At 43.7% G+C, this 23,622-nt stretch overlaps 2 protein-coding genes and 1 long non-coding RNA gene across 3 annotated transcripts in view; 2 read left to right on the forward strand and 1 right to left on the reverse strand.

The window, feature by feature from the left end:
• AP3S1 (adaptor related protein complex 3 subunit sigma 1) overlaps positions 1-23,622 on the forward strand; it is a 148,028-nt gene that overhangs the window by 1,806 nt on the left and 122,600 nt on the right. The gene's annotated exons all lie outside the window — the stretch shown is intronic.
• The window catches only part of LOC140911527 (uncharacterized), a 27,191-nt gene continuing 3,569 nt past the window's right edge, over positions 1-23,622 (forward strand). The window contains exon 1 of the long non-coding RNA XR_012159011.1: positions 1-50. This is a non-coding gene — a long non-coding RNA (uncharacterized lncRNA). The remainder of the gene's footprint in view (positions 51-23,622) is intronic.
• The window catches only part of LOC140911519 (uncharacterized), a 20,899-nt gene continuing 19,768 nt past the window's right edge, over positions 22,492-23,622 (reverse strand). The window contains exon 5 of the mRNA XM_073344742.1: positions 22,492-23,084. Within this exon, the coding sequence (XP_073200843.1) occupies positions 22,585-23,084 (500 nt within the window). The 3' untranslated portion in view covers positions 22,492-22,584. The remainder of the gene's footprint in view (positions 23,085-23,622) is intronic.

Consider the following 23,622-nt stretch of genomic DNA (forward strand, 5'->3'; position numbering starts at 1 on the left):
CTCTATTGTATTGTTTCATTAGCTTGACATCAACTTTTGCACATGTATAGGTAGGTGACATTGTGAGGGGCTGGAAAGGGGATTAAAATACCTTCACAAAACAGCAAACCTCTCTTGCACAGTGATGAATGGATTAGAACATGTTCTGTCTAGGAATGCTGACAAACTTTGGCAGCACAGGCAGTTCATGCCCTGAGGGGTGGGACGTATAAAGTTGAAGGAATGGGAAGTGGAGAGAAAATCTAAAGAAAGCTAGAAGCAAGAAGAAAAGCAGGAATACATGTTCCTTTTTATCTTGCTCTCAGTCTGGGTAATAGCTGTGTCAAGCTTCAAATCTGTTGCTTTGAAACAATTAGCAGAGGGAACCTTTGATGATATCTAGAGACTATGGACTTGGGTTTGATTTTAGATACAGTTTTATACCAATAACAGTTTTTTTGACTTGTGTGGAGTTGGTCCCAGTTTAACCAGTCAGTGAGATCAGAATGAGAGCTTAGGACTGAAGCAAGGTTTCTTTTTGTTTGGGTGTTAAAATGGAAAGACCTCAATAAGTTCGATCCTGAAGTCCTTACTCATGCAAATGTCCCATTGAAGATTTCATAGGTTTATAGAAATTGGCAGCAGAAAAGATTTGATAAATCGTTCAGTTTCCCTACCAATGCACTTGTACGAGTGCAGCTAAGATGATCAAGTCCATTCTTTGCATACAGTTCTCTTTTAAAATATATTGCATTGTACATGCAGTCTACCAAGATGTACAGTTTCTTGCCTGAGTTGACTACTGCCACTCTGACCAGCATATCAAAGTACAGTTACCATTTATATACCCATCAAAATCTTGGCTACCAGATTTTAAATTAATAATCTGACTTTGATATATAAATAATGTCTGTCTTTCTTTCACTTTGGAAAGGTTTTATAAAATTAAAAGGGCTGTCAATAGCACATTGCCCTTCATACTTGAAGAACTGACCCTGAGCATCCCTGGCACCTGTAAAACACTCTTGTATTTATTACCATTGTGATTTGTGCTAAGTCATAGTGTAGAGGAAAAACTCCCAAACTTTAAAACCACCTCTGTTTAAGGTTCAATACATTTACTCACCTGAAGTCTCATTCTTTCCTAAAGTTCAGTGACCCTGGAATGAGTTATTCACCTCTAGGAAGCCAACAAATTGCACTGCCCTCAGCAGGCCCCAACAAAGGCAAGGATATCCTCCTACCCCTGTTAACATCTAAAATAAGAAGTGAAGTTTCTAGTGCTCATTGGTTGAGGCAAAGGGAAGCTTTGGATGTTTGAAATCACTGTGAATCTGCAGAGTTTAGTTCTCTTCCAGTCCCCACAAACCAAGTTGCAGGGTTCATTGCAGGGTGTATTAAACCCACTGCAAATCCTGCCAAATTTGCATATCTCCAACTGCGCACATGTGCAGACATATATGCAGAAACTCATTGCTGATTAGGTTTTGTTGCTGTTGCTTTTTTTGCTACCTACCATAATTTCTTAAACACACTTGGGGGAGCTATTTAGTTAGAACAGTTTTCAAGTTCCTTTCCCCATTTTATGTTCAAAGTACCATGTGCTTAAACTCTTTGTATGCTCAGATGTGTTTCTTCCATTGAACTAAAGTGTAATATTACAATATTAAAACAATACAAAGAACACCCACATTCCCAATCTTAGGTAACATAGACCTACTTCCTAAAGCTCCCAGAATGAGACCCTTAGCTTTCAGGCTTCTAAGGGATTGTGTGGAGATGATGCAGGACTACCTGTCCCATGGTGTAGGAGGGATTCAGCTGGGTGCAAAACCTGGAATGAAGACATCTCTAAGAAGATAAATGCCATTTTCAATACACCTTTCCTTTCCAGGTAACTGGTTTATAGAAAATGCCATATTGGATCAGACCAGTAGTCCATCTAATCTAGCATCCGGTCACTGACAGTGGCCAGCACCAGCTGCTTCAGAAAGTAGTGGAAGGTACTCTGCATTAGGCAGTTATATGATAAACTGTACCCGAAGAATGTTTCTTCCTAACCTCTAGTGCAGTGGTTCCCAAACTTGTTCCGCCGCTTGTGCAGGGAAAGCCCCTGGTGGTCCGGGCCAGGCCAGTTTGTTTACCTGCCGCGTCCACGGGTTTGGCTGATCGCGGCTCCAGGTCAATGGGAGCTGCTGGAAGCGGTGTGGGCCGAGGGACGTACTGGATACTTTGACTATCCCTATGACTGTCCAATCTTTTTTGAACTCTGCTTAATTCTTGTTCTCAATGTTATCCTATAGCAATGAATTCTATATGCTAGTTGTGCACTGTGAAAGAATCCTTTCTTTCATTGCTTTGAATTTGCTACCTTTCATTTCCATTTGATGTCCCCTTGTTCTTGAATTATAAAAAGGGTGAATAGAGAAGGTAAATTGGGAACATCTATGTGGCTCATGATTTTGTACTCATTTGTGATGTCCCCCTCTTACTCACCTCCCTTCTAAGGTAAACAAATGAAATCAGGACTTCATTTGAGCTCTGGATCTCAAACAAGCAGCTATATTCTGAGTTTAGAGCTGGACACGGTCTGGTCTACACTAGTGGGGGGGGGGGAATTGATCTAAGTTACGCAACTTGAATAATGTAGCTGAAGTCAACGTACTTAGACCTACTCACCACGGTGTCTTCACTGCGGTGAGTTGATGGCTTTGACTCTGCCTGCGCCTCTCGTGGCAGTGAAGTACAGCAGTCGATGGGAGAGCACTTGGGGGTCGATTTATCGCGTCTAGACTAGATGCAATAAATCAACCCCCACTGGATTGATGCTGCCCGCCAATCTGGTGGGTAGTATAGACATACCCTTAGGATATGGCTACACTGCAGCGGGGAGTGTCTCCCAGCCCAGGTAGATAAACTTGTGCTAGCAGGGCTTTCACTTGCACACTAAAAATCGCTATGTGGACATTGCTGTACTGTTAGAGAATTGGGCTAGCCACCCAAACTCAGACCCAAGGAGTAGGATGGACTTGAGCTCAGGTGGTTAGTATTCCATTAATGCTGCAACAGCCACACAGCTATTTTTAGCTAGCATGATCTCTGCTACCAGAAGTCTCTCTACCTGGACTCATAGGCGCCGACTCCTCTGCACCCACCGGCAGCCAAGTTCCCCTCCCGCCTCAGCTCTGCCTCCTCCCTGAGGTGCTGCATCCCTGCTTCTCTTCCTACCTCCCAGCACTTGCCACCGCAAAACAGCTGTTATGCGTCATAACAAGCTCTGGGAGGGAGGAGCAGGAATGCGGCACACTCAGGGGAGGAGGTAGGGAAGAGGCGGGGCTGGGGCAGGGATTTGGGGAAGGGGTTGAAATTGGGGCAGGGAGGGGGCGGAGTTGGGTTGGGAACTTTGGGGAAGCGGTTGGAATGGGGGCGGGGTGGAGTCAGGGCAGGGCTGGGGGCAGAGGTGGGGATCGAGCACCCATCAGCAGCAGAAGACGGAGCCTATGTCTGAACTGGGACACTCACTCCCAGCTGCAGTGCTCTTATGTCCTCTGAGTTTGGGAGAAGGTGTGCTCCAGCTCGCTGGGTGCAGTGGAAGAAAGGGGGGTTCCCCAAATGGACCATGTACACGGTAGGAAATGTCCCAGGTGATCCAAGAGACTGTCTAAGGACTTTTGTTACATTCCATTCTTTTCCCTCCATTTCTCAGTTACCTATATAGACTTCAAGAACTTTGGAGCAGGGATCTTGTCATGTGTGTAATGCATCTAGGGCATTGATGAGACTATATATATCATAGAATATCAGAGTTGGAAGGGACCTCAGGAGGTCATCTAGTCCAACCCCCTGCTCAAAGCAGGACCAATCCCCAATTTTTGCCCCAGATCCCAAATGGCCCCCTCAAGGATTGAACTCACAACCCTGGGTTTAGCAGGCCAATGCTCAAACCACGGAGCTATCACAAGTAATAAGGAAGTTTAGAAAGGGAAAAGCAAGTATCTTTGTACAGAGATAATTATTTTTCTATACATAATTTTCCTTTCTATTAAATATGAGTATATTTCTGCTTCTTTTATAGTAAACCCTTCTGGTCATTCGCAGTCTGTAGTTAAATGTTAAAAATAAGAATGCATTTGTCTGTTACTTTCCCTCATCTTATGACTGCTGTTTAAAGTTATAAGGAACAGTAATTAGGGAAGGAAGAACCTTAATATGACCAACTCTCAAATAAACATGGCCCATCTTGATTACCATGCACATTGTAGGGAGAGTGGTCACTTTGGATGAGCAGGAGAGTGAGTTTGTGTGTATATGGGGGTGGGGGGGTGAGAAAACCTGGATTTGTGCAGGAAATGGCCCACCTTGATTATCATGCACATTGTGTAGAGAGTTGTCACTTTGGATGGGCTATTACCAGCAGGAGAGTGAGTTTGTGTGTGGGGGGGGTGGAGGGTGAGAAAACCTGGATTTGTGCTGGAAATGGCCCAACTTGATGATCACTTTAGATAAGCTATTACCAGCAGGACAGTGGGGTGGGAGGAGGTATTGTTTTATGATCTCTGTGTGTATATAAAGTCTGCTGCAGTTTCCACGGTATGCATCCGATGAGGTGAGCTGTAGCTCACGAAAGCTCATGCTCAGATAAATTGGTTAGTCTCTAAGGTGCCACAAGTACTCCTTTTCTTTTTGCGAATACAGACTAACACGGCTGTTACTCTGAAACATGCTACTATTATATTTCCAGAGAGATGAAGGAAGCAATACAGAACTTCAGACAAGTAAATAAGAAGAGTCTGGTGGTAGTGTGAACAAATTTTGTTTCCTCTCTAGTTTCCCATTTGCAGTCAACTTTGGGGTCCAAAAATATCAGCTGTGCCAACATTTGGTAAAGGAGAAGTGGGAATTGAGTTTAAAAAGAAAGATGAGACAAAGAAGTGGACCTACACAAAAGGTTATGAGAGCTGAAGCTTCAATGTTTAAAACCACAGATTGGAATTTAGGTTTTGGTACAATAAAAAGGAAAATTACCGGGGTTTTGCTGTGAATAACTGGTGGATTAAAAAAAAAAAAAAAAAACCTGGTCAGGATAGGGTGACCAGATAGCAAGTGTAAAAAATCGGGACGGGGGTGCAGGGGTAATAGGAGCCTATATAAGAAAAAGCTCCCAAAATCGGGACTGTCCCTATAAAATCGGGACATCTGGTCACCCTAGGTCAGGAGAGCTAGGTATTCCTTGAGAAAACACACATGCACCTGGAAAAGCAATGCATTGGGTTGTAGAAGAGGGCATTAATAGATGAAGTCATTATCAGGTGGACAGAGACTAATCACTGAGGAGAGTTGGAACTGATATGTATGGAGCAGTGTCAAGAAGTTATTTTATTCCTTTGGAGAGTGTGATATAAATTCACATATATGTGCATTTTAGGAACTGTATGTTATCAATTAGAGGACAATGTATGAACCCCTTCAGTTGTCCCCTTCCTCTCAAAATGGTAAAAGCTTTTTTTCCTTCCAACCCCTGAATGAAAGGACCTCAAAGGGTATGTTGACGTGAAAGGCAAGCTTTTAAAAAGAATCAGATCAGGCGCTGAAGTAAACACCCCTAGCAGGCCAAGGAAGGGTCTGATGAAAGTTACTCTGAAACTTAGGTGGTAGCTGATGACTAAGTCTAATAAATGGATGAAGAGAGTGCACTCCAGTATCGTGAAGAAAATAAAATGTGAATGGCACCTCAAACAGTTACAGAGTGTGCCACAAAGGCTTAACAGTGGTTTTAGCTGATTGAAAACCCTTGTCCCACAAAACTCCTGAGCCAGCAGACTCATAAGTGACCGTGATCCTTTGGTGCTTGAAAGCAGGGGGGTGGGAAAGACCAGAGGTACAATAAGGTGAACAATATGCCAGCTATGTTAGAGCCCAGACCAATTTCAGACTCCCCACTTAAACTCAAAAGGGATCTTAAAGAAATTGTGGTTGTGCCAAACGGTTGGTCATACGATCATTCAACTTCCTCATTCAGAAAGCAAAGGAACAAGGCAAAGCCTGAGACCAGGACCATTTGTGGCAAGTTACTAGGTTATTGCCATAATGTGGAGATCATCCGTACTTGAAAAAGAAACCTCTTAAGTCAGTAAGCATTATTAATGGGAACTAGGTGCTAACACAGTGCATCTCTTTGTCCCCTAAGGCCACATGTAAAGGTATAAGGAGACTCATTACTTGAGCTAAAGCGAAGCAGTTTTAAACTAATTAAACCTCTGTGCAAGGTCCAGTCAGAGGAGGACAGTGAGCCATGTTCATTATGGGGTAACACAAGGACTACAGATCACTCCGGGTGGCTGGTAACATCCGGGATAAAATTCCACCAACTGAGGGGTGGAGGTAGCCCAGAGGCAGACCCCCTATTACATGGGTTCATCAAGTCATTTCCAATGTTGGGCTCTCAGGCCGTCAAGCCTTTGCAGTTTCTCAGAAATGGACCAAATGGCGAATGATCACTATGGCCAACTATCTGGCTAAGCGTTGAAGAAGACGACAGATCACAGGTGTTAAACAATTTATGGTACACAGTAACTGCATCCAGCCAAAGCAAGAGTTATCATGTTAAATTATTCCAACTACAGGCTTAACTAGATCTCTAATGCATGCAGAATCCCTCAGTTTGGGTATTATTGGGTTGAAAAGTCAAGGGGAACATGAAGTGGATATACTCAATGATCTCCATTTGCCATAATGGGATACAATTTAAAGGAACAAAATAAGAATTTTTAGACTGTAAGTTCTTTGGGGATGAGACTATGTCTTGGTGTGTGTTTGCACAGTGCTTAGTACAGTGGAGCCCTGACCCTGTTTTGGTCTTTGGACACTAATACAATATGTGTTAAATAAAATAATAAGATTGCCTATGTTATTACCCAGAATCAGAGTAAATAGTAGATGGGAGTAGACTGCTATGATACCAGTGATCTTGAAAGCTCTTAAGATGGTACCCATAAATGTGTTCAGAATAGAGGTAAATGAAGGAAGAAACGTTTTAGAATGACTGGAACAAAAGTGAAGATGGAAGGATAATTGATGATGCCACCAAATCCAAGGAGAAGTTTAAGGAGAATCTAAATACTAATATTTTCTGAAACGTCGCAGGGAATTTACTAATTAGGAGGCTGCTGGTGAAGATCTAACAAGACATGGGTACTCTGGGAAAACAGGTGGCTTTATCACAGGTAGGTATTACAGACAGAGGGAAGATGGAGGGATTAGCCGGAAGTAACCATGTCTCAGCAATACAGAACACTTACTGCAAAACACCCATGGCATTTATCTGGACTCCAAGAGTTAAAAAGAACAAAAGCTTGTTTGCCTTAGAAGTACTTCTGGCCAATAATCTATTCCACAGTTGGCAGAGTTGTACTAGCTATGTGAGGCATGGCAGCCAGGAGGATAGAGGTCAAGAGGAAAGTTGCCCTTGTACTTACACCTTTAGCAAACATTCTCTCTCCAACACGAGTTTCTACAAGCCATTACCCTATGATCCCACTGAGAGTTACCAAAAGCAACTACAGCATTTGCTCAAGAAACTTCCTGAAAAAGCACAAGATCAAATCCGCACAGACACACCCCTGGAACCCCGACCTGGGATATTCTATCTACTACCCAAGATCCATAAACCTGGAAATCCTGGGCTCCCCATCATCTCAGGCATTGGCACCCTGACAGCAGGATTGTCTGGCTATGTAGACTCCCTCCTCAGGCCCTACGCTACCAGCACTCCCAGCTACCTTCGAGACACCACTGACTTCCTGAGGAAACTTCAATCCATCGGTGATCTTCCTGATAACACCATCCTGGCCACTATGGATGTAGAAGCCCTCTACACCAACATTCCACACAAAGATGGACTACAAGCCGTCAGGAACACTATCCCCGATAATGTCACGGCTAACCTGGTGGCTGAACTTTGTGACTTTGTCCTTACCCATAACTATTTCACATTTGGGGACAATGTATACCTTCAGATCAGCGGCACTGCTATGGGTACCCGCATGGCCCCACAGTATGCCAACATTTTTATGGCTGATTTAGAACAACGCTTCCTCAGCTCTCGTCCCCTAAAGCCCCTACTCTACTTGCGCTATATTGATGACATCTTCATCATCTGGACCCATGGAAAAGAAGCCCTTGAGGAATTCCACCATGATTTCAACAATTTCCATCCCACCACCAACCTCAGCCTGGTCCAGTCCATACAAGAGATCCACTTCCTGGACACTACAGTGCTAATAAACAATGGTCACATAAACACCACCCTATACCGGAAACCTACTGACCGCTATTCCTACCTGCATGCCTCCAGCTTTCACCCTGATCACACCACACGATCCATCGTCTACAGCCAAGCTCTGCGATACAACCGCATTTGCTCCAACCCCTCAGACAGAGACAAACACCTACAAGATCTCTGTCAAGCTTTCTTACAACTACAATACCCACCTGCAGAAGTAAAGAAACAGATTGATAGAGCCAGAAGAGTTCCCTACTACAGGACAGGCCTGTAGAGTTTGATAGAGCCAGAAGAGTTCCCTACTACAGGACAGGCCTAACAAAGAAAATAAAAGAACGCCACTAGCCGTCACCTTCAGCCCCCAACTAAAACCCCTCCAACGCATTATTAAGGATCTACAACCTATCCTAAAGGATGACCCAACACTCTCACAAATCTTGGGAGACAGGCCAGTCCTTGCCTACAGACAGCCCCGCAACCTGAAGCAAATACTCACCAACAACCACATACCACACAACAGAACCACTAACCCAGGAACTTATCCTTGCAACAAAGCCCATTGCCAATTGTGCCCACATATCTATTCAGGGGACACCATCACAGGGCCTAATAACATCAGCCACACTATCAGAGGCTCGTTCACCTGCACATCCACCAATGTGATATATGCCATCATGTGCCAGCAATGCCCCTCTGCCATGTACATTGGTCAAACTGGACAGTCTCTACGTAAAAGAATAAATGGACACAAATCAGATGTCAAGAATTATAACATTCATAAACCAGTCGGAGAACACTTCAATCTCTCTGGTCACGCAATCACAGACATGAAGGTCGCTATCTTAAAACAAAAAAACTTAAAATCCAGACTCCAGCGAGAAACTGCTGAATTGGAATTAATTTGCAAACTGGATACTATTAATTTAGGCTTAAATAGAGACTGGGAGTGGCTAAGTCATTATGCAAGGTAGCCTATTTCCTCTTGTTTTTTCCTCCCCCCCCCCCAGATGTTCTGGTTTAACTTGGATTTAAACTTGGAGAGTGGTCAGTTTGGATGAGCTATTACCAGCAGGAGAGTGAGTTTGTGTGTGTGTATGGGGGTGGGGGGGATGTGAGAAAACCTGGATTTGTGCTGGAAATGGCCCACCTTGATTATCATGCACATTGTAGGGAGAATGGTCACTTTGGATGAGCTATTACCAGCAGGGTAGTGAGTTTGTGTGTGTGGTTTTTGGGAGAGGGGTGAGGGGATGAGAGAACCTGGATTTGTGCAGGAAATGGCCCAACTTGATTATCATGCACATTGTGTAAAGAGTTGTCACTTTGGATGGGCTATCACCAGCAGGAGAGTGAATTTGTGTGTGGGGGGGTGGAGGGTGAGAAAACCTGGATTTGTGCTGGAAATCGCCCAACCTGATGATCACTTTAGATAAGCTATTACCAGCAGGGCAGTGGGGTGGGAGGAGGTATTGTTTCATATTCTCTGTGTATATATAAAGTCTGCTGCAGTTTCCACGGTATGCATCCGATGAAGTGAGCTGTAGCTCACGAAAGCTCATGCTCAAATAAATTGGTTAGTCTCTAAGGTGCCACAAGTACTCCTTTTCTTTTTGCGAATACAGACTAACACGGCTGTTACTCTGAAACCTGTCATTCTCTTTCAAAGTGATTCAACTATCACGTCTGTGGAATACTCATAGTTTGATAGAGGTACAGAAACAGCAGCTGTAAATTGTGGTATTGCAACGAGCAACTGCTGGATTCTCTGCAAAGTGTGGAGTACCTCTAGCTGAACATGATAGAAACCCTATTATTAAAGAAAACACTTGAGGATGAGTAAGGATATCCAACAGCTTACTTTAGACTGGTGAAGCAATTCAACTACACCAACGCAACAAAAAACACATGGGTCAACCAGTCATATTAAATGTCCCTTTGCGCAGGCTTTCTAATCCAGACCCACAGGCTCAGGATCAGAGCCCAGCCTTCCCTTGGTAGTCTCTCCTTCTGTTCCTGGAACAGCCACTTTCATGGGTCCCTCTTTGGAAAACTTGTGTACGATTGAATTGTTGTTAATCTGTCATTTGTAAGGGACACGGTAATGCCTTTGGACCCCATCACAGTGAATAAGAGTGAAAGAGCATATTTAAAATAGCTAGGTGTCATTAGGTCTTCAGAAAGACCATGGACTTCACCTGTCCTAATAATGAAACCAAACAGGTCCTTTTGCTTGTGTGTTGAACTGGTGCAAGCTGAATGCTGTGATGGTGGCTGATGCCTAACCAAAGCAACAAGCGGATGCTTTTCTGGAGTTCAGGCACACAATCACAGTGAGCATCTGTGACTGGGAGTCCCAGGGAGCAGCATTGAGGTTACTCAATTATGGTCAACTGCAAAGAATGGGGCAGACAATCCCCAAAGCTGGTGGATATTCCAATACTTAGATTTACCAAGCCAGTATAAAACAGCTTCTGTAATACCTTACTGGTTACCCAGAAGCCAACAACACAATTCCCTTAAAGCAACCCAGCCTTAGGCCTCCACCCAGAAGCCCAAGTCACATATGATGAGGATTACTGAAAATCTTATCAATCGTATAAGAAAGTTCTACCAATCCCAAAGGATCAGACATATTACCTCTCAGGTTAATTAATATTTCAGATCTCACCCAAATACACACTTACAGCCAATTCTTATTAACTAAACTAAAATTTATTAAAAAAGAAAAGAGAGCGAGTATTGGTTAAAAGATCGGTATACATACAGACATGAACACAGTTTCTGAGATCAGATTCATAGTAGAGATGGTGAGATTTGTAGTTGCAAGCAGTTCTTTCAGAATTAGTCCATAGGTTATAGTCCAATGTTCATATTCAGGATGATCCAGATAGGACTGGAGATCTCAGTCTTATGACTTAAGCTTCTCCTGCATGAAGCATCAATCAGATCTGAGATAAAAAGGATCAGGACCCAAAGGTTTTACACAGTTCCAGGCCTTCTTTTGGCAGCTCAGAGTCCTTAGGCGAACAATAGACAATCATGGAGACTTTGAAGTAGACCTGTTTCCTAAGCATCTTTGGAAATTACCTTATGTTAATCCGTGTAGCTAATTTATCCATTCTTTTTCAGTTGTTAGGAGGTGTCCTTGTTTGTTCCTGATGAGAGTGTTTGTTGGTGCCTGCCATTTACCACTGATCAGGTGCATTATTTTGTAGACGGTTCCTTGTTCACCACAAGCAGCTGCATCCTCTGTTCATGTTGCCAGATTATCAATATAATGCCATTTGTCCACTCTCACAAGGCGTTTGACATCCAGCTGTGCCTTGCTATACTGTTCGGAGTATTTGTCCTTTAGCTTCTGGAATTTTGTGTCTAAAACTTTTTTCTTCAGGGCTTGTCTGGTTTCTATGGTGTTCCATGTGCTGGGTGTAATCCATTCCTTCCTCCTCTTCCGCCTTTAGTCTAGACAGGCTTCACTGCTCTGTTTATAAATTGCTGTTACTTTATCCCACTTCATGTTGATCTCCTCATCTGCATTCCTCTCCTCTTCATCAAAGTCTGCAAGTGCTCGAAACCTGTTCTTTAACTGCAGAATGAAGGCTTTCTGTATTTCAAGGGACTTGAGCTTGTCAATATCATAACGTCTATCTCCCTTGTTTGGTGGACCCACACAAGTACTCCTGTTCTTTTTGCAGATACAGACTAACACAGCTGCTACTCTGAAACCACATTTCTCAGTTTTAGCTTGATGGAGGCTGTCACAAGGTGCTGGTCACTGCCAACATCTGCACCGCATCTCACTTTCACATCTGTCAGTGAGTGTCGCCATTTGCCATTGATCATGATATTGTCAATCTGGCTCTTATCTCTGCCATTTGGAGAACACCATGTCAGCTTGTGAATTTCAGGATGTTCAAATAGGGTTCAGCCGATGACTATGTCATTCATATTACAGAAATCAACAAGCCTTTCTCCATTTTCATTCATAGTGCCACACCCATATCTTCCCATTGCTCTGTCATTGTTTGTGTTGTCCTTACCGACCTTGGCATTCAGGTCTCCCATGACGATAGTTACTTCGTGGCGTGGTACTCTCTCTAACTCCGCCTGTAGTGTAAGGTAGAATTCACTGTCGTTTGTCGGAGCATAACATGGAATCTGGGTGATATTAATATGTTTCCCTTTCAGTCTGGCTCTCATAAGTCTGCTGCTGATGGATTTCCATTCAAGCAGGGAATGCTCCACTCCCTTCTTCAAAAGGATGGCAACGCCCTCATGGTGTTGTCCATCATCCCGTCCAGAAAACAGCAAAGTTTCTCCCAAGGCTGTTGTTAATCTTCCTGATCCCATCTATCTGCTCTCGCTAACTCCCAGGATGTGTAAGCTGTAGCCTCTCATCTCTGCTGTGAGCTGAGCTAGCTTCCCTGCTTCGTACATTGTCCATACGTTCCAAAAGCCAAGTTTAGTTTTTGTCTTGGTATTGAGCACTTCAGTCTTCATGCCAGTGGCTTCATTTCCGAAAAAGAACAAGGAATTGCTGAACAGGGAACCACCTAAAGAGGAAGCAAACATCCAGGCAGAAAAAGATCTTGATATCAACACAGACACCCCAACTAAGGAAGAGATCATTCAAGCCATCAAATCCTTAAAAAATGGGGATGCTCCTGGCAAGGATAACTTGAATGCAGAATTGTTCAAGGTAAATCCTAAATTAACAGCATCTATTCCAGCCCCCCTATTTACATCAGTCTGGGAAAGGGAAAAAGTGCCAGATGGGTGGACCAATGGGATTATAGTGAAGATATCAAAGAAAGGAACTCTCAGTGATTGTAATAACTGGCGTGGTATCACACTTTTATCTGTGCCAAGCAAAGTATTGTGTAAGATCATAGTCCAGTATATATCAGAGGCAGTTGATAGCGTTCGCAGAAAAGAGCAAGCTGGTTTTTGGAAAGGGTGTGGATGCACACACCAGATCTTCACTCTACAAAACATAATAGAAGAGTTGGCAATGGCAACTCTACATAAATTTCAAAGTCTTTGAGTAGGCTTTTGATAGCATTCACAGAACCAGCCTGTGGCGCGTTCTGTGGGTATATGGAATTGCTTTCCATATAATCAACATAATCAAAAACTTCTGTTTCAGCTTTACACGTAGTGTTGATCACAGTGAGCTCAGTTTTGAAGTCAAAACAGGAGTACGTCAGGGGTGTGTCATGTCTGCAATCCTCTTCAACATTGCCATTGACTGGGTAATGTGACGTACAACAGAAGACATGCCAAGAGGCGTTAAATGGACACTCTTCTCATCCCTTGAAGACCTGGACTTTGCAGATGATGTTGCTCTCCTATCACATACCCAATACCATATACAAGAAAAAACAACTCGACTCAGCACATTCAGCCAGCAAATTGGACTGAAAATCAACCGCAATAAGACAGATATAATGACCTTTAATATTGCCTCACCATCACCGGTATGGATCGAGGATTATGTTCTCACCAATGTAGAAACATTCACATACTTGGGCAGCACCATCAGCCAGGATGGTGGAACAAGACAGGACATCCCGAATAAAATCAATAAAGCCATGAACACATTTAAGAGCTTAAATACAGGCTGGAAATCATCAAAATACAACACCAAAACCAAACTCAAGATTTATCAGAGCTGCATACTTTCAACACTACTTTATAGTGCAGAATGCTGGGGAATGAGCAAGTATAACATGTCCAAACTTTGTCTGCATTCCATACAACTTGCCTCAGAAAAATCCTCCATATCTTTTGGCCCAGAACAATCTCAAACCAAGATCTACTGACACAGTGCAGCCAAGAGGATCTGAGCACCATCATTGCCTGGAGGCGTTGGAGAAGGATCGGTCATGTGCTTCGGATGGAAACTGATTCCATCACCAGAGTAGCAATAAGATGGATACCTGAAGGCAAGCAGAAACGAGGCTGCCCAAAATCAACATGACAAAGAGTTGTGGAAGCCGAGCTGAAAAACCTGTGGCACAGCTGGGGAACCATTGAAAGACTTGCCAGAAACAGACAGGAGTGGAGCAACTTCATCACTGCCCTAAACGCAAGAGGTGTAATAGGAACATGATGATGATGAATTTATTCATTAAGCAGTTTATAACAGACTTTAGAGAGACATATAGACAATGACATTATTTCACCGAAGAATTCATTTAAATGTTAATATTCCCTTTTGATCTCAGAATCATAGAATCATAGAATATCAGGGTTGGAAGGGACCCCAGAAGGTCATCTAGTCCAACCCCCTGCTCGAAGCAGGACCAATTCCCAGTTAAATCATCCCAGCCAGGGCTTTGTCAAGCCTGACCTTAAAAACCTCTAAGGAAGGAGATTCTACCACCTCCCTAGGTAACGCATTCCAGTGTTTCACCACCCTCTTAGTGAAAAAGTTTTTCCTAATATCCAATCTAAACCTCCCCCACTGCAACTTGAGACCATTACTCCTCGTTCTGTCATCTGCTACCATTGAGAACAGTCTAGAGCCATCCTCTTTGGAACCCCCTTTCAGGTAGTTGAAAGCAGCTATCAAATCCCCCCTCATTCTTCTCTTCTGCAGGCTAAACAATCCCAGCTCCCTCAGCCTCTCATAAGTCATGTGTTCCAGACCCCTAATCATTTTTGTTGCCCTTCGCTGGACTCTCTCCAATTTCTCCACATCCTTCTTGTAGTGTGGGGCCCAAAACTGGACACAGTACTCCAGATGAGGCCTCACCAATGTCGAATAGAGGGGAACGATCACGTCCCTCGATCTGCTCGCTATGCCCCTACTTATACATCCCAAAATGCCATTGGCCTTCTTGGCAACAAGGGCACACTGCTGATGCATATCCAGCTTCTCGTCCACTGTCACCCCTAGGTCCTTTTCCGCAGAACTGCTGCCTAGCCATTCGGTCCCTAGTCTGTAGCGGTGCATTGGATTCTTCCATCCTAAGTGCAGGACCCTGCACTTATCCTTATTGAACCTCATCAGATTTCTTTTGGCCCAATCCTCCAATTTGTCTAGGTCCTTCTGTATCCTATCCCTCCCCTCCAGCGTATCTACCACTCCTCCCAGTTTAGTATCATCCGCAAATTTGCTGAGAGTGCAATCCACACCATCCTCCAGATCATTTATGAAGATATTGAACAAAACTGGCCCCAGGACTGACCCTGGGGCACTCCACTTGACACCGGCTGCCAACTAGACATGGAGCCATTGATCACTAATCAATAGCAATAGCAAATCAATAGCTACAGTGACAGACAGGAACTGTTTACATGGCTAACATCTAACAAGATATAAGTAAACAACATACAATTAGCATTACCTCTAATTTCTTAACAATATAGGTTTGCATTTCAAAGTTCTAGCCTATCTAGCATGGAATGGCCCGAATTCACATACTTTTCTAACATGTCTCTAAAGGTTGACTCTGGGCCATTTAGCCTGCAAGCCACTTAACCCTTTCTATTGACACCTTCTTGGCACACTTTGTATAAGATTCGTTGCAATTACGTAACAGTGGTTGCAACAATGATTTGAATGGTCATATTTTAATCTAATAATGTCACAGCATCCTGTATATCCTTTGTAGGAGTTGCTATCTCAATGTGGTCATCAGTAAAGCTCGTTATGTTCTTGCAGTTTATACCCGTAGGGTCACAATACCAAAAATGACATTATTCATCAATAATTCAGCAGAGTAACCTGTCTGGAACATCAAGCTGAGCACTTCTGATGACAAACCAGATAAATGACTTCACACATTTACTGATACTTGATCCTCTGAATACTCTAAAGCAGTGATTCTCAAAGCTGGTCCGCCGCTTGTTCAGGGAAAGCCCCTGGCGGGCCAAGCCAGTTTGTTTACCTGCTGCGTCCGCAGGTTCGGCCGATTGCGGCTCCCACTGGCCGCGGTTCACTGCTCCAGGCCAATGGGGGCTGCGGGAAGCGGCGCGGGCCGAGGGATGTGCTGGCCACCCTTCCTGTAGCCCCCATTGGCCTGGATCGGTGCGCTATGATCGGTCAAATCTGCGGACGTGGCAGGTAAACCAACTGGCCCGGCCCGCCAGGGGCTTTCCCTGAACAAGCAGCAGACCAGCTTTCGAGAACCACTGCTCTAGAGGTCCCCAAAAGCTGGAATACTGCAGGAGATACAAATAATGTTCACCTTTACTGGACATTGAGCGTTTGGTTTCACTCAGCATTCTTGAAGCAGCATTAGGTTTTATATGAGTAATGATGATAATGCTCTGAGTCTGCTGATGATACTTTTTATAAAAGTAGGTTTATATCTAGAGGAGTAAACATTTTTATAAAATAAGATGAAAAATGTTTTTTCCTGTATATAAATATTTTTCCTTATGTAAAATAGTTATATAATTCCACTGCTGTTTATTATCTCCTGCTGCTGTTCATTCTTAGCCTGTTGTATTTAAGCTTTAAAAATACATTTGTATTTTCATTTTTGTTTTCTTGTGACTATTCATAGTACTGTGGAACTGTCAATTGGAGAGGGAAGAAGCCTAATAGGACTGTGCTCAAATTATACTCTACTGTTTCATCTGCAGCGTACAGTGAGTGGGGAAATAATCCTTAGTCCTGAGCAATTTATCCAAGAATATAAGGGATGTTAATAGCAGTATAAACACATTCTGTTTTACCTTCTAGAAATAATTATGAATTCCCTCATTGTGGACATTTGGAGCAGGTTCTCTTGACCACAAGACATTACCCAGTTGAACTTCTGTTGATCCAAACCCTATTAAGTATCAATATATTCTTCAAAGTATGATATATATACACTCATATTCTTTACTTTTTTTTTTCTTTTTTTTTCTTTGCAAATAGACACCAGGAGGACCAAATTCTGCCTTCAATCACAACCTTGCACCTTTGTGATTTTACCGTAATTGAAAATAAATTTTTGCTTAGAATTATTAATACTTACCTATAAATGAAATCTGAATGTGTCTAGCTACTGTCCTTCATAGGGTAGGATTCAAAGCGATTTTCTATCATCCACTTTCTCTTGTTGGTTCTTTTAGTCTCCCCTCCCACATTTTCCCCTTTTCATAGCTTTGGTTGGTTGAAGTTTGTTATGTGTAAAATTCACTGATGAACTTGCAGAAAGTAAGTTGTTATGAGCTAGCAGCTCAGCTGGTGTAAATAAGTGGAACTCCATGGAAACCAGTGGAGCTATGCTCATTCACACTAGTTGAAGAGCTGGCCCTGAATGCTTTTCTCAGATATATATTCTACACAAGAAAACCATATTAAAAATGTTAAGATTGCAAAGTAAAGCAAGTTAAAGTCAGGAAATACCAAAGTTAAGGCTGACTGTACTCTGCTCTCTGATGGGTATGCCTCGCAATACAGTCTTATTACATGATTGTGTACTATTTTATCTACAAAAATAAAGTTTTAAACAGTATGAACATGTTCAACATCACCATGCTTGCCACCTATGCTGCAGCAGATGTCTGGTGCAGTGATACAGGATGTGTCCGGGGACCGTAACTTCTTCTCACCCCTTTGGGAACTGCATTTTACAAAGAATTGTGAAATGATGTCTTGTGGCTCTGAAAAGAAGTTCTCTTCTCCTTTGTAAAGCTTAACAGGCAAATCAACTAACCATGTGGGGTATCAGTAAGGGCCAAAGTTATTTTGCAGGAGGGACATGAAAGTAAGAGAGATCTCAATCTTTTTCTGTTTCAATAGGTTCTGAAACGCAGGAGTTCATTTGTTCCAGTTCTTCAAATATATGATGCAAACAAACCAGTGAGTTTTTTCCCTCTGAGGTCTGAGTTTAAAAGGTTTGGCTGTAAAACATTCATCAGAAAAATACCATGCTACCACTTGGGAGGCTTTCACTCGAAAGCATTTTGAAAGTGAAATTTTAGAGCTTGCAAGAGGTGCTTAATTTAGGGTTTTAGAGACTGAGGTCTTCTACCTACAGAAGAGCTTACATTCGGACAATCCCTGTTAGCTTCTGCACACCACTTGGTCTCAGTCCTCTCCTGGAGGGGAACCAGATTGAGGTGGTAAGATGGTAGTTCAGTTTCCAAGCCAGTTCATTCAACCTTTGGTCTCTCTGAAGAGACTGCCAGCCAGGGTTCCACTAACTCACAATTGTGGCTTTGGTTTAGTTTTAAATTTAGAATATATGGGTAACATTTACATTTCAGATGTTTCCCCATCAGGAAAGATAGATAATTCAGGCCGCAATCCTGCACGTGACTGTGGGCAGTCACACTCTTCTGCCCTATTAGGTTGTGCTGTATGTTGCAATTATTTTTACATATCTACCAAAGATCTACAAACCAGTTCTTCTTCTTTTAAGTTTTTAAAAACTTTCTGTTTACTTCTGTTGCCCTTTTTAGCCTGCGCAGTTCGTTGATATTCGAGGCCTTGCTGGATTGTTTCTGTGAGAAGGAAAAATTGATTATGAGTCGGGTATTTCTTTGGTGCAATGTTATTTATTTACAATGAATGTACACAAAGTCCTGTTTCCTGGAACACAGTAGGAACAAACAACAGGAGGAAGTTTCCTTTCTCACAATTTCAAGCCTGCCTTTCCAGCCTTCACTCTGCCAAAGGAAGCTCTATCTTTTCACTTCCTCTCAAGGCCACACTATCAGTACTTCTCTGGTTTTCTCTTGGCTTTTTTAACTGCTTTCTCTTGATTGTCTGCTTGTTTGCTGCTTCTGACACACACAGCTACAATCCAGTCAATGTCCCAGTCCCTGTTTTACCAGTCAGTTCCCTGGGAATCCCCTCTTGGTCTCCCTGAGTTAGTTCTTGTTTAGGTTTTCTGTGTAGTTTGGGTGGTGGCTTCTATTGTTTCAGTTTTCTTACTTCATAAGGGAGCTTAATTTGCTACTTCCATTTAGCCAGAATGAAGGGTGGCTACCATACATATCAGCTTCAGCCAGTTCTGTGATTGCCCATAGATCAAAGACACACTTGCTGGCAACCACCAACACAAGTCCTTACTTTTATTTTTTTAGCTTCTTCAAGGAAAACAGTAAAAATGTTATTTATTTAGATTAAGGAAAAGCACTGGCACTGAAAACATACTCAATCTCTTTATCATACCATGTCCACTGATACACTGTGTATTTCAGAAAACTCAGTAAAAATGAAACATTGATTCAGTATCCTATGGGAGAAATGCTGGCCTCATTAAAGCCAATGACATTGATTCCAAGGTTCGGGTGTGTGTAAGTGAGGACTTCATTCCATATATGCAGCAGATACTTCAGAAATGACCTCAGCCATTTACTGCAATAACAAAGATGTGGTAATAGTATTTAAGTAACAGGCTGATGCATGACATTGAAACACAGGTTAGTTAAGAGCCTTGACTCAAACTTTTACTTTGTCTCTGTATACAAGTGAAAAGTTAGCCACATGGCCGTATCTGTGCCAGACAGTTAAAAACAAAGAAAAAGTTCTTAAAAATGTTCTTATCAATTAGATTATTTGCTCTGCTTTATATTATTAGTGAAGAATAAATGCAGTTCCTTTCAGGAGATCTGGTCCAACAATGAGACAAGCTATAAATGGGTATTCCTTTCACACATCACAAACAGTATAATATTTACCTTTTTATCTTCCATCCACGTATTGTTATACGGTTACCATTCCCACATACTCTGTTCTAATACAAAATGGAATGAAGTTTATCAGCAAAGTTCAGTTCTGATACAAGATTGAGACTGTCCATCTTTCTTAAAGGTGACCTGCAAGGGAAAAAGAAAATTGGGTTTCAATCATTTTTTGCTTCTTTGTTACATATATAGAAGCCCCAAAAGTTATTTTAAATTCTGCTTTGGGTTTTTTTTCTTTGTTTTACTTTACCTCAGAAATTCAGATCCTAGGCTGGAAGACTCTATGGGTATGTCTACACTACGAAATTAAGTCAAATTTATAGAAGTCGGTTTTGTAGAAAGCGTTTTTATACAGTCGATTGTGTGTATCCCCACACAAATACTCTAAGTGCATGTAGTCGGCGGAGTGTGTCCACAGTACCGAGGCAACCGCCGACTTCCGGAGCACTGCACTGTGGGTAGCTATCCCACAGTTCCCGCAGTCTCCGCCGCCCATTTGAATTCTGGGTAGAAATCCCAGTGCCTGATGGGGCTAAAACATTGTCGCGGGTGGTTCTGGGTACATATTGTCAGGCCCCCGTTCCCTCCCTCCCTCCGTGAAAGCAAGGGCAGACAATCGTTTTGCGCCTTTTTTCTTGAGTTACCTGTGCAGACGCCATACCACAGCAAGCATGGAGCCCGCCTGAGTGACTCAGCCTGGTCATTTCCCTTTTAAGTTTCGTCTCATGGCGACTGAGTCCTACCGGCAGTGCACTGTCTTTTAATCAACAGCCAGCAGAAGATGATGGCCAGCAGTCATACTGCACCGTCTTCTGCCGAGCACCCAGGAGATGACGATGGCTAGCGGTCATACTGCACAGTCTGCTGCCAGCAAGATGTATAAAGAGAGACGAAGTGGCTCAAAACAAGAAATAGTCAAGATTTGTTTTGTATTCATTTTCTCCTCCCTCCCTCTGTGAAATCAACGGCCTGCTAAACCCAGTTTTGAGTTGTGTCCTTGAGGTTTTGAGTTCTATCCTTGAGGGGGCCATTCTGTTTCTCACAAAGCCACCCCCTTTTTTGATTTTCATTCCCTGTAAGCCAACCCTGTAAGCCATGTCATCAGTTGCCCCTCCCTCCGTCAGGGCAACGGCAGACAATCGTTCCGCGCCTTTTTTCTGTGCAGACGCCATACCATGGCAAGCATGGAGCCCGCTCAGATCACTTTGGCAATTAGGAGCACTTGAAACACCACACGCATTATCCAGCAGTATATGCAGCACCAGAACTTGGAAAAGCGAAACCGGGTGAGTAGGCGACATCAGTGCGGTGACGAGAGTGATGAGGACATGGACACAGACTTCTCTCAAAGCACGGGCCCTTGCAATGTGGGCATCATGGTACAATGGGGCAGGTTCATTCGGTGGAACGCCGATTCTGGGCTCGGGAAACAAGCACAGACTGGTGGGACCGCATAGTGTTGCAGGTCTGGGACGATTCCCAGTGGCTGCGAAACTTTCGCATGCGTAAGGGTACTTTCATGGAACTCTGTGACTTGCTTTCCCCTGCCCTGAAGCGCAAAAATACCAAGATGAGAGCAGCCCTCACAGTTGAGAAGCGAGTGGCAATAGCCCTGTGGAAGCTTGCAACGCCAGACAGCTACCGGTCAGTTGGGAATCAATTTGGAGTGGGCAAATCTACTGTGGGGGCTGCTGTGATGCAATAGCCAACGCAATCAAAGATCTGCTTATATCAAGGGTAGTGCAGGTCATAGTGGATGGCTTTGCTGCAATGGGATTCCCTAACTGTGGTGGGGCCATAGACGGAACCCATATCCCTATCTTGGCACTGGAGCACCAAGCCGGCGAGTACATAAACCGCAAAGGGTACTTTTCAATAGTGCTGCAAGCACTGGTGGATCACAAGGGACATTTCACCAACATCAACGTGGGATGGCCAGGAAAGGTACATGATGCTCACATCTTCAGGAACTCTGGTCTGTTTCAAAAGCTGCAGGAAGGGACTTTATTCCCAGACCAGAAAATAACCATTGGGGATGTTGAAATGCCTATAGTTATCGTTGGGGACCCTTAACGCCATGGCTCATGAAGCTATACACAGGCAGCCTGGACAATAGTCAGGAGCTGTTCAACTACAGGCTGAGCAAGTGCAGAATGGTGGTAGAATGTGCATTTGGATGTTTAAAAGCGCGCTGGCGCAGTTTACTGACTCGGTTAGACCTCAGCGAAACCAATATTCCCACTGTTTTTACTGCTTGCTGTGTGCTCCACAATATCTGAGAGAGTAAGGGGGAGACGTTTATGGCGGGGTGGGACGTTGAGGCAAATCACCTGGCTGCTGGTTACACACAGCCAGACACCAGGACACTTAGAAGAGCACAGGAGGGCGCGGTGCGCATCAGAGAAGCTTTGAAAACCAGTTTCATGACTGGACAGGCTACGGTGTGAAAGTTCTGTTTGTTTCTCCTTGATGAAACCCCCTGACCCTTGGTTCACTCTACTTCTCTGTAAGCTAACCACCCTCCCCTCCTCCCTTTGATCACCACTTGCAGAGGCAATAAAGTCATTGTTGCTTCACATTTATGCATTCTTTATTAATTCATCACACAAATAGTTGGATAACTACCAAGGTAGCCCAGGAGGGGTGGTGGAGGAGGGAAGGACAAGGCCACACAGCACTTTAAAAGTTTAAAACTTATTGAATTCCAGCCTTCTGTTGCTTGGGCAATCCTCTGGGGTGGAGTGGCTGGGTGGCCGGAGGGCCCCCCCCCACGTTCTTGGGCATCTGGGTGAGGAGGCTACGGAACTTGGGGAGGAGGGCAGTTGGTTACACAGGGACTGTAGCGGTGGTCTGTGCTCCTGCTGCCTTTCCTGCAGCTCAACCATATGCTGGAGCATATTAGTTTGATCCTCCAGCAGCCTCAGCATTGAATCCTGCCTCCTCTTATCACGCTGCCGCCACCTTTCAGCTTCAGTCCTCTCTTCAGCTCGCCACCTCTCCTCCCGGTCATTTTGTGCTTTCCTGCACTCTGACATTGTCTGCCTCCACGCATTCGTCTGTGCTCTGTCAGTGTGGGAGGACAGCATGAGGTCAGAGAACATTTCATCGCGAGTGCGTTTTTTTCGCCTTCTAATCTTTGCTAGCCTCTGGGAAGGAGAAGATCCTGTTATCCTTGAAATACATGCAGCTGGTGGAGGAAAAAAAAAGGACAGTGGTATTTAAAAAGACACATTTTCTAGAACAATGGGTACACTCTTTCATGGTAAAGCTTGCTGTTAACATTACATAGATAGCACATGTGCTTTCGTTTCAAGGTCGCATTTTGCCTCCCTCCAGCGCGTGGCTAGCCCCTCCCCCCTCTCCGTGGCTAACAGCGGGGAACATTTCTGTTCAGCCACAGGCAAACAGCCCAGCAGGAACAGGCACCTCTGAATGTCCCCTTAAGAAAAGCTCCCTATTTCAACCAGGTGACCATGAATGATATCACTCTCCTGAGGATAACACAGAGAGAGAAATGACGGATGTTGTTTGAATGCCAGCAAACATACACTGCAATGCTTTGTTCTACAGTGATTCCCGAGTACGTGCTACTGGCCTGGAGAGGTAAAGTGTCCTACCACGATGGATGGAATAAGGCTGCCCTTCCCAGAAACCTTTTGCAAAGGTTTGGAAGTACATCCAGGACAGCCGCGAATGCCAGGGCAAATTAATCATTAAACATGCTT

Source organism: Lepidochelys kempii, chromosome 5, assembly GCF_965140265.1.
Source record: "Lepidochelys kempii isolate rLepKem1 chromosome 5, rLepKem1.hap2, whole genome shotgun sequence".
Lineage (NCBI taxonomy): Eukaryota > Metazoa > Chordata > Testudines > Cheloniidae > Lepidochelys > Lepidochelys kempii.